Here is a 12,396-nt window from a genome sequence, read left to right on the forward strand (position 1 = left end):
CCACTCACAAGGCTTTGGTTGGCTTGGAGCTATAGTAAAAAAACACTTGCCTCAGGTGCCATGCAGTGGGACTGAACCCAAGACTGCATGGTTGTGAAACTAGCTTCTTAACCACACAGCCAAACCACATACAAAACGCAAAGAGAAAAAGAACACAAATACAGATGCATATCTAAGCAAGAATGTCCAGATTTTGAGGGTACTTACATGACTTACTAGGTGTACTCCACGACCTCTAGATGAAGCCACAGGTTTAATTATCCATGGTCCCCTATCTTTACAGAACGAACCTGAAATATATAGCAATACATATTGAAGAACTCAATCACAATACCACTGGCATACCATTTAAACCTTTGCTTTAAATGATACAAATGCTAGTTACTTTCATGTTAATATAAAATTGAATAAGGATCATCATCATCATCGTTTAGCATCCGCTTTCCATGCTAGCATGGGTTGGACGGTTCAACTGGGGTCTGGGAAGCCAGAAGGCTGCACCAGGCCCAGTCTGATCTGGCAATGTTTCTACGGCTGGATGCCCTTCCTAATGCCAACCACTCCGTGAGTGTAGTGGGTGCTTTTTACGTGCCAGACGAGTCTGGCAAACGGCCACAATCGGATGGTGCTTTTTACGTGCCACTGGCACGGGGACCAGGTGAGGCTGGCAACGGCCATGAACGGATGGTGCTTTTTACATGCCACCGACACGAGGCCAGTCGGGGCGGCGCTGGCAACGGCCACGTTCAGATGGTTCTCTTACATGTCACTGGCACTAGTATCACAGCTGCAATTTCCATTGATGTTGATCGATTAAATGTTGCTTCAACAGCAATGTAATAGGAAAGTCTGTTAATCTGTGCAATACTGTGTAACATACCAAAAAAAACTGTATGTAATAATGGGTTCAAATTTTGACACAAGGCCAGCAACTTCGGGGAGGGGATAAGTCTGTTGCCTCAACACCAGTGTTCAGCTGGTACTTATTTAATCAACCCCAAAATGATGAAAAGCAAAGTCAACCTAGGTGGAATTTGAACTCAGAATTTAAAGATGGATAAAATGCCATTAAGCATTTTTCCCAGTGTGCTTATAATTCTGTCAGCTCGTGCCTTCAAGCTGTTTGTAATAATACTTGTATTGCATCTTGAAAACGGGTTACTGCATGTAATACAAGGTGTGTCCATAAATTATGTTGACAATTTGAAGTTTGTAAGTGTGAAAGTGGTAAAGATAATTTATGGACACATGGTACTTCATGCAAGAAGAATTCAATGTATCATAAAAGTGGATATCAAGAAAGTAACAGTTAATAATAATGTTCAAGAGATTGGAATGGCAGAAATGGTATTGCTTCAGCATTAACTCTACATAACCAGAAGTATCTATCAATGAGTAATAGGCTTTACTGATCTCTTACCCAATTCACCCTCAGTCATTAATACAATGAACCATGCTTCAGTAGAATTAAATGATAATCAAGAAATGCAAAATTGCATCCAGTCAACTATTTTCTGTTCTTTATTTATTGAGGAAGGAATGCCATACAAAATCAACTGGAAACAACAGGAACAAACCAGCCATACATGAACAGAAGTAGGTAGTGCAAGCTTTGCTTGACTAAAAAGAGAATATTTCACTTGAGCCTGATACCTTCTTAAATATAAAAGATGAAAATTTTAGCTGCTGCCTCCATGATAGAAAATTTGTTTCAGTAACATGGTCTTTCCTTTTTCAGACTATAGAAAAGAAAACATATGCAGGAATAGCTGACTTATGGCAACAGCTGAAATCAAATCAAGGGAGGCAACTCTTCTTTCTTCCCATTTTTTTCACACCACTAAGCAAGCCAGGACAGTATATTCACCTCCAGCATAAAAGAAGTTATATGCTTCCAGCCAGCATGTTTCAGGAGTGATCAATATTGCCAAGCACAATAGTAGGCGCAAAACCAATGTTAACTCCCTGAATGGTTATATACCATAACCAAGAATATTCTATATGACAAAATAAAAGTAAATGTGTGTGTGTGTGTACATGTTTGTTCTTACGAGAAGTTATATATATAATAATTTAACATTAACTGAAGAATTACTGTGTTTGGTACTCGTAAATACTAATTATTACAAGAGAAGGCTGACATTAAAGTTGACAGACAAATCAAATCTTTGAAGTCACTTTCAAACTTTTCCTTGTGAAAATTAATACACACGCATCATCATCATCATCATCGTTTAAGGTCTGCTTTCCATGCTAGCATGAGTTGGATGATTTTGACTGAGAGCTGGCGAACCAGATGGCTGCACCAGGCCCCAATCTTGATCTGGCAGAGTTTCTACAGCTGGATGCCCTTCCTAACGCCAACCACTCCGAGAATGTAGTGGGTGCTTTTTACATGCTACTTCACGCATATTTATATAAATATATATATATATAATATATATATACATACATACAGGAGTTATGTAATGCAGAAGATAAGATCCAGGCTACAAATGTTTCAAAGCAAGCAAAACCTCCGAAGTGATAAATATCCAAGCAAGGTGTTTACTGCAGGCTACTTGTCAGGCCAAGGGTATCTTGATTAAATGAAGTTTACACTGTTGCAAGGAGGTACATATTAACATATAGAAGATTCAAACTTCCTTTTATATATATATATATATAAAGTTCAAAGGTTTTTCCTGAGCCTTAAGCTCACAAAGCTCAACTGATCTGCTAGAAGTAGCAATCAAATCTCCCTCAAGTAATACTTTGTCTAATGTGTCTTTCTTTACCTAAGACAGCAGTGTAGACCTGCATATCTCTAAGGTGAGATGGTCATGATTGGAATGTTTGTTTAATTAAGCAAACAAAACTAGGCAAACAAAACAAGGCAAACAATGACCATAATTAGCAAGCCAAGAGAACCTCTGTGTGGTCATTCAAAATGCTGGTAATAATAGTTAAATCTCCCTCAAATAACACCCTAATATCTTGAAAAGGAAATATGCACAATATTGTCCTGGATGTACACAAAAGGATTGCCACACCTGTTGGAATTTATATATAGCTGTTAGATATACCCTAAAGATAAGATGGTCACAACATTTGCTATAGCCATTTTATGTCCGCTCGATCAGGGCTGACCAAGAGTCAAACAGCAACAATATAAATTTATAAGGCAGGAGAGCTGTTTGGGAAGTGCAGAGTATAAATGGCCAAATCAACTGGATCTTTTCAGTTTGATGCACAGTGTTTGATTTTAATGAAAATTTCTATACATGTACAAGGTGATATCGAAAAGTTCCCAGACTAGTTCTGTAGTGCACCAACAGATGACAGCACTCAGTTGCTTGCACAGTGAGGGCTAGCAGTGACCTTCATGAAGCAGTGTGCTGAGTGACATTGCTGGGTTTACTTCACAAATTGTGAAATTTGCAGTCTGTGATTTTGTCATGGACAGCAACAAAGAGCCAGCATGAAATTTTGCATCAAACTTGGGAAGTCTGCTACAGACATTGAGCATGCTTTGGCAAGCTTACGACAATAAGGCAATGGTTGTATGCCATATTTTGAATGCTTCAAAAGCAGAAAAATGTCCCTGGAAGATGAAGACCCACCACAAGCATCACCTCTGGAAATGTGGTATTGTACATTGAGAATTCCATCTCCCAGAGCCAGAGTGTCAATCGAGAGTTCTACTGCAATATTTTGAAGTGTTTGAGGGAGGAAATTTGAAGAAAGCAACAGGATCTGTGGAGCACAAAGAATTGGATTTTTCACAATGACAATGCACCTTGTCACCGAGCTCCCAAAAACATGGTATCACTTCTGCACCCACCCTACTCATCAGATTTAGCACCTGTGGATTTCCATCTCTTTCCCAAGATGAAACTGAAGCTCAAAGATCACCATTTTAACACCATTGTCGAGATCCAGAACGAATTGCAGAAGGTCCTCGACTTGCTTACAGAAAACGACTTCCAGGCCTGATTAGAAAAGTGGCAGGAATGCTGGGAGGACCAGTGGATTGCTGCGCAGGGTGACTATTTCGAAGTAGATGATATTAAAACTTGGGTAAATAAGCTATTTTGTTTATTAAACATAATTAGTCCAGGAACTTTTCGATACCACCTTGTAGTTTCGCATGTCAATTAAAAAGCCACAACCATATTTTTGGGAAATTAATAATGAAAAATGTTATGAAGCTTTATAGATTGAAATGCTTTGTAATTTTAACCACTCACATCCATCTAATTTTGAAATATCATTGCGACATTATGGGAAGCATCAGGCTCTTTTCATTTGTATTTTTTTTTTGAGAGATAACATTACATAATGCTACTTATTTTTTAAGAAATTAATAAAACATTACAAAATCTTTAAAGATGAAAATATTTAATGCAAGAAAATAGAACAATAAATTTGGCATTAGCAATGAAGTTTTGTGATGCAGTGCAAACCTTAAATCCTAATTCCATGACGATATCAATTAGTTGCTATGGGAACAAATACAAGTAGATTGTGGATTTCCATAATGTTGACAATGGAAAGATCTGAGTGGTTAATATCAGATAAAATTTCAATCTTTAGAAGTTGTAGCTTTTATATTCATTTTTAAATACATGGTTGTTATTTTCATAATTTCACATATAAAACATCTGGGTAGAAATTTTCAATAAAGTCAGACACTATGCATCAATCCAAAAAGATTCAATCTAAATTATTTTACTTGGCCTTAGAAGGCAGAAAAATAAGGTTAACCAGCAGGGAATCGAATTCACAGCACCAAAAAGGCACCGGACTGTTAAAAGTTAAGTAACTTAGCAATGGGCACAATGTGTAGCAATAACTAGACATGACCTGCTAACCTCAGCTGATATTGTCTGTGTAAGAGGTATGGATCTTTTAATCCTTGGCATTGTAGGATTACTGGATTTAAGCCTCTCACTTATAACATTAAAAAAATCAAACAGCAATGCCACTTACAACATCAAAAACAAATAACAATACCACTAACATTGAAAATAAAAACAATGACATCCTACAACACAGAAAAATATAACACCAATATCTCAAAGAGCTTTGCAGCTAATGCACCAGCTTATCAATTGTCTCACATTCATTGCTGATATACATCAGTGAAATGCACACACACACATGAGTATGCATACGTGTGTGTACATGTGTGCAGCTTCATAAACATTTCAAAATCAAACAAGATTGACCTTCTTTGGGAAGCTGACATCTGGAGTATGAAAATGGAGCTTCAAGATCACTTTGCTGGTGCAAACACCTGACTTTTCATGAGCCCTCAAATCATCTTGTGGTTTGAGCACAAGGTCAAAGAGAAGATTTATGAACACATTCCATTCATCCCTATGATTATTGCTCAATGCAGAGAAGCCTTGCAGGTCACTGCTGTTGTGCTGAATAGTTAGTCCGTATTACATGTAATATTTTAGATACTTTTACACCTTAACAGAGTGCAAAACTACTCAGCTACAGGGATCTTATTAGCAGGTGATACACAACATGAAATTAAGGACTTATCAGAGCTACCAAAAATTCCTGGCATGGTGTGATGAAACCTCACCAGTCTGGAACCCCTATCTTGCTCAGGACATCAACCTCCTGGAAACTATTCAGAGATATGCAACCAACTGAATACTCTCCATCAGGCATCTGCCATACTCTGAATGCCTTGCTTCTCTGGGCATGCATACTTTGAAGCTCTGATGTTTGGCAACTGACTTGGTAAACACCCACAAAATTATTAACCATCATGCCAACAACAACCTTGAGCACCTTTTTGAATTCCATGTGTCTATCACATGTAAGCATGCCTACAAAGTTAGAAAACAGTACAGCTCCCATGACTTTTGGAAACATTTTTTCACACTCAGAGTTGCTGAAGCATCGAACAAACTACCTGCACCAGTTGCTAGTTGCCAAGACATTGCATCCTTTAAAACTTCCATGCTTCCTAACATTTGCAAACACTACACCTGATATCCCCTCCATACACATACATACATGTATATCATGACTCATACACTATTCACTTTCTTGACTTTTGTACATAATTCTATGTACTATATATGCACCTTTGATGAGTTGTAGTGCACCTAAGCATTATACACAAAAATTTCATTATATTATACTTTGGTTGTATCCACTTGAAGAAGAATGTGTGAGAAATGGGCTTCTATACAGTTTTCATCAACCAAATTCCATTCACAAGGTGATACAATGGGAGATTTGGTCAGGGGAATCAAACCCAGAACCACATGGTTGTCAAGCAAACATCTTAACCATACCTCCATGCCAGCTCTAACATATGCACAGAAAATATAACAAAAATACAACACAAATAGAAACAATATAAAACAACTTACAACAAAATTCCTGATATTCTGAAGGGATCACAAAACTCATGGGAACAAAATTGAAATTTCTGCATCCCTATAAAACAGAAAGTTGTGATAGCACCATAACAAGTTAAGCATAAATCTTGAGTTTGTTTTTATTTTGACCTATATATTTGTATTAGCAATGGAGAGGAAGAATGAGTGTTCAATACCAAGAAGGTGGATAGATAATCTTTTTTAAACAAAATTTATGTTAAGTTTCTAGAACCCAAGGTGTCATGCTGGCAAAATTAAAATCACAAATAATACTCCATTATTGTAATTCACAAGTACTTTATGAGCAATTAAAAATTGCTGATTTTTTTTCAACACAAAACCTAAGATTCTAGAAATTTAACATATGTTTGTGAAAAGCCATTAGTCCTAATCAAGTAAATCTATGTTATATCAATGTCCCAATCATGACCAAATTTATTTCAGATTTAGTGTATCTTGGTACACATTATCCAGTGTATATTTCCTTTCTATAAGATGGTAAGGTAGCGCGTTGAAGGAGATTTGACTGTTATTGCTAGCAGGTCAACTACATACAGACACTCTCAAAAGTGTTGGTTCTAGTAGACCAAGTCCTTTTTCCAGAAATAATATATCTCGATATACATTATTCAATGTGGCCTTCCAGAGATTGAAGTCGGCAAGATGTTTGTTATTTGAGAGAGTTGTGGCTGCTAGCTCTAGCAGGTTGAGCAAATATAAGAATTCTTACTCATCAATGCAATGTAGTAGTAGTAGTAGTAGTAGTAGTAGTAGCCCCACTACTACCACAACTTTGGCTATGAGATTGAGGTATTGGATTACTATTTGCACGAGACAAAGCATTCCTACAATAATAATGAAGTTGTTTAGACCTAGGTTAGCACTGATCAATCAGGACTAGAATTAAAAGTGTTTAGATTGCAACAAAATCACCTTTAAAATGTCTCAGGAAGAGTTGACAGGTATTTCCAATAGATCAAGCCACCCTAGAGACACCACCCACCATCTTTGGTTTACAAAGTTTACAGTCATAATATTCTGCATCCAGGTGAATCACATTACTCTGCTTGCTTCAGTTATTTTAGTAAAGAAATTAGTACTGCAACCACAGTATCGAAGAGACTTAGCAGAAAGTGCATTCATTCCACAGGTCTGACAATTCATATACAAACTATGCCAACACTACAGTAGAATGGAAAACATATGAACGTGTACTACACAGTTCCATAGATATATATATATATATGTTTTGTTTTGACTTTCTAATGGTGTCAAAAGACTAGTACTTCAGGGTATTAACCCTTTTCATTGTATTAACCTTTTTGTTACCAAATTCCTTTTAAAATACACTGCTTTTGCATTAATTAATTTTGGTAATAATGAAGAATTTAATAAAATAATCTTATCATTAATAAACTGGAGTTTAGAACATAATTTATCTTTAGATCACTTTAGAATAGGAAATTTGTATCATAGGTAGTCTTGGGCAGTTTGGTATCAGAAGGGTTAAATGAGTAAAAAGTAAACTTCTTTGGAGATAGGATACAAATCCTTCACAGATCATCTACTACCTGTTCACTTCCACTCTTGACAGCCAGGTAAAGTGAGGTGATGTATAAAGGTATTCTGAGCCCCTATAAAAACACCACAAAATACCAGAAGTGGATTTGAACTTATTGGCCAAGGAGCAGGCATTTTAATGCTTATGCAGTGTTACACAACTGTCCTCCCTTACACTTACTTGGAAAACCATGCATTAAAGGAAATGTTAAAACACCCAATAAAGTGATGAGAAGGAAGAGAGAATGATGATGCTGATGATGATAAAGATAACAGTAATGATGATAAATATATGATTATGAGAATGGTGATGACAATGATGATAAAAATGATAAATAGGAGGAGGAACATTAATATATTAATACAATAGCACCTACTAATCTACCTTTTGTGTCACACTACAAAATATGGAACAAAATTGAAGACAAAATTTACATAATTTGGAAGTCAATTGATTATGGAACTAAATCAAAAACAATATTACAGACACAACATTTATATTATTTCTGTTATTGGTAAAACTGATATATAAATATCTAAAATTATGTATGGTACATATATTCTTTTATTCATTTAGTCTTTTACTGATTATTGAATTGTGGCCATGCTGGGATACCACCTTCAAAGGTTAAGATGAAGTATATTAATTTTAGTAATTAATTTTAAGTTTCATAATTTATTAATGTGTATTTGTCAAGCCTCTATGTTACAATACATCAACAGCATCACTGGTTTTAAGCAGCATAAATATAAACTCTCACACACAGACACACAAAATAGGATTCCATACTGTTTCCGTTCACCAGATTTTACTAAAGACACAAATCAACATGCGACTATATAGTAAAAGGCACTTTTCCCAAGGTGCTGCACAATGGGACTGAACCTAGAACCACATGGTTACAAAAAACTTTTTAACCATACTGCCATACTTGCATCTTACATAGTGTTTTTTTTTTATGAACCTATAGCTCAATGAAGCAACTACAATTCTTCATTCACTAGGACTGTGAGTTCGTGTCTGGCCATATGAACTTTACTCCAGTATGAAAATAAGGATGCAATAGAGCTTATTAAGATTTCTTAAAACTTTATCCAATATAGTCATACAGTAGCAGAATAATATTATAAATGGATAATGTCTTAGATTTCATCCCATAGTTTTAGGCTTTGACTTAAAAATTATAGATAACTCTCAAGATAAGATAACAAGTGTATTAGAAAGACTGGAGCTGTCAGAGATATTGTCACCTAAGACTGCACACTCAAGACTATCTATGTGGACATTTACAACATATAAAGAATCAAATCGATTCACTTCAACATTTAAGTTTAATTTGACAAAATATTTTCGTCGCTTTAAGACCGCGACCTGTTCACTGACAAAAATCCATGCTGCATCTCTGTCAGTGAACAGGTCGTGGTCTTAAAGCGACGAAAATATTTTGACAAATTAAACTTAAATGTTGAAGTGAATCGAACAGCTTTTGTGTGTTTCTTAAATGGCTTACAAACACCTTCCACGCTGCAATTGTTTGCGTTTCAGCATACGATCTCAGATCAAATCACTTGCTATGCAAGTACATCTCCGTAAAGAATCAAATGTTTCAAACAAAATATTATTTTGAAAGAAATTTATTTCATGATTCTCAATTAACTTCTATAACATCTTACAGCATCAAAATGACCATGGAATTTCTATGGGTACTGCTAGTGATTATCATGACAATGGAAAGGATGATGATAATGAAAAAGATGATGATAATGAAAAGGATGATGATAATGAGGAAAATGATTATGAAGCTTTATGCTGTTGTTATTTAACCCAAGGTCAATTTGATCCAGTTGACCGATGATCAAAGCTGCGTCCATTGTGTCTTTTATCCAGATACAGTGTGACCATGACTACAAGGCTCATTGCAGCTGTTGTGGCTGTTGATTAAAGGAACTTTGTTGGGAAGTCAGTGATGATGTTTAACTCCAATGAGCAGGACCTGTAACCAAAGGCATTCCAAAACATGACCATCACACCATCTTTTCATATGAAGTGTACCTAAGACTACATTTTAAAGATAGTAATGGTGATATGGTTTGAGGAAAATTGAGCTGTTATTGCTCAGATTGTGCAACCACAGGAAGGCTTGCCTGTGATGATGATAATGATTATAGTGATGATGATGACGATAATGACTGAAATTCAATACATATTCAAATGATTTGACTTACTTTCATTTGTTGCATTCGTTGAACATTTTTATATAGTTTGTCTTTTCTCGTCAATTCATAGGATCTATAAAAGACACCACACAGCTGTACAGAATACGGATTCATTACAGAGGCACAAGGCTACAAGTTTGTAATTGTTGGGATGGACAGTGAAGGATACCGGTTCCAATACTTGACTTATTTTATCAACACTGGAAGCCTGTACAAAATATTGATAAAATATTTACCTTTATTGCTCATAATTTTTTCTTGTATCCACACAACAAATCAATTGCTATATTGAACACTGAAACTCAGGAGATGTATTTCTCACATGTATGTATTTTTCTTGAGCAAGGATCGAGACCCCAGGTTTTTTATGTAGCCAAAAAGGTTTTATTTATTACTGTATTATGATCATTTTCCCATGCATACATGGAGAGGATTTTATTATTTACTTCAAGCTATTGTTTGACAGCACTTTCTGCTATTATTCATTCATTTGTAAAAGGGGAGTCGAATTTCTTTTATGTCAGATGGGTAAACTGGAGCAAGCAGAAGTCAGCCACCGCCTTCTTTCCTGCTCAACATAATTGTTGTTGTAATGTTTGCTCATGATCCATGAACTTAGTGACTCACTACCTCACAGCTATTGTATTTATCAAGTGGACAATGCTCTTATTGTTTGCCAACATCCTGTAGTCAACTAAATGACACTGACCTTGTCCATACCATGATTGTTTGAAGATCTCAATACCATGGCCATCCATCTGATACACACACCTTCACTCACCAACATAACACATTGGTGTCCTCATTGCAGCTCATTTGTTACTACAGAGTTCAATATTCCCTTGAACAAGCAAGGTGTCTATCACATCACTTACAAACCTATACAATGCAACACCTTTTATTTCTGTCATTCTTTCGAAGTCTCCCTTTCAAAACTTCATACTTTTCTGTATACAAACTGAAACAAATTAGAGGAGCCACAATAGTCTTGGTGCAGTCAACCTCTAGTACTGGAAGCACAATAAATTTGACCACGGCCACATTGAAAATGTTTAACAATAAAAGCATTCAGTCATAAATACACCAGTGTTTGTCTTCTGTAAACAATGACTTATACATCATAAGAAGAGTAATCAGAACAAGTTAGTCATGGAATGCAAGATCTATTTATCTCTAAAAACACTTTATTTCAATTCATCCTTCCAGAACTGCAAAACTTCTGGAATTCACCCAGAGTGAGTATGAGACTAATATCACCTAGAACCTAAAAGTATCCACTTTCTCTTGAGAGTTTGGGCTTAGCTTTGGTTATGTGGTGAAAAATGACAAACTTCCATAGCAAGAAACACATCAGTCTCGCACATATAAAAATCTACCAGATGGACTGTTAGCTATTTCTGTGACAGCTGGGTGGAACAGGGGTAATACTGAATAAAGCAATCAGCCCAGAAACAGCAGGTAACCCCAGCAGTATATTTGGACTAACAATTTATGAAGGTGGTCATTGTAGGCTTTCTTGCTTCTCTAACACCATGTGTGTGTGTGTGTGTGTGTGTGTGTCTGTGTGTGTGTGTGTGTGTGTACATGCACACTAGATTTAAAAGGTTTGTTTTATGACCAAGTAGTCTATGGTTCAATCCCACTGCATGACACCTGAGCCAAGTGTCTTCTTTCATAGCTTTGGGGGGTCAACCAAAACCTTGTGAATGAAATAATTTAATTAACAGTTCTATGGAGCAGCTGACAGAGAGAAAGGCTTACCTTGGGAAGTGATTGATTTTCTGGAAATCGGCCATATTGCGAAGAGTCAGAGGTTTCAAATGTCCTCCGGTCCACAATATGTTATAGTCTGAGTGATTTGAAGTTACCTGCCAAAGGAAATACAAATATAATATTTAGGTTTTTGTTTAGCTTCAACTCAACACCAATCAAGTGATGAAAGGCGTTCCAGATGTGACTTAGTCTTCTGTTATTTTGCAGTGAGAATATATCTTGGACTATATTGTCAAGCATTATCTAATGCGTCCTTTGAATTTTTAAAATAGCAGTGTGTGATTTGAGGGAGATTTCATTGTTATTTCCAGATGACTGTTCCACCGCATAGCAGTTCCTTTGATGGCTCACTAATATGAATGTTGATATGTTATGCATCTTCGGATAAATTAACATGTCAAAGTAAAGCAAAACAAGCTAATCTAGTGAAGCTTGCTCTTCTCCAGGTCATTGACAT

At 36.1% G+C, this 12,396-nt stretch overlaps 1 protein-coding gene across 8 annotated transcripts in view; it reads right to left on the reverse strand.

Annotated features, from left to right (window-relative positions):
* LOC115213106 (tubulin polyglutamylase TTLL5) overlaps positions 1 to 12,396 on the reverse strand; it is a 155,250-nt gene that overhangs the window by 36,011 nt on the left and 106,843 nt on the right. For all 8 annotated transcript variants that reach the window (XM_036503692.1, XM_029782031.2, XM_036503691.1 and 5 more), the window contains 4 exons: positions 11,928 to 12,034; positions 10,176 to 10,239; positions 6,381 to 6,447; positions 208 to 290 (listed from right to left, as the gene is read on the reverse strand). In XM_036503692.1, the coding sequence (XP_036359585.1) occupies positions 208 to 290; positions 6,381 to 6,447; positions 10,176 to 10,239; positions 11,928 to 12,034 (321 nt within the window). The remainder of the gene's footprint in view (positions 1 to 207; positions 291 to 6,380; positions 6,448 to 10,175; positions 10,240 to 11,927; positions 12,035 to 12,396) is intronic.

The sequence above is a fragment of the Octopus sinensis genome, linkage group LG6 (genome assembly GCF_006345805.1).
Source record: "Octopus sinensis linkage group LG6, ASM634580v1, whole genome shotgun sequence".
Taxonomy (NCBI): Eukaryota; Metazoa; Mollusca; class Cephalopoda; order Octopoda; family Octopodidae; genus Octopus; species Octopus sinensis.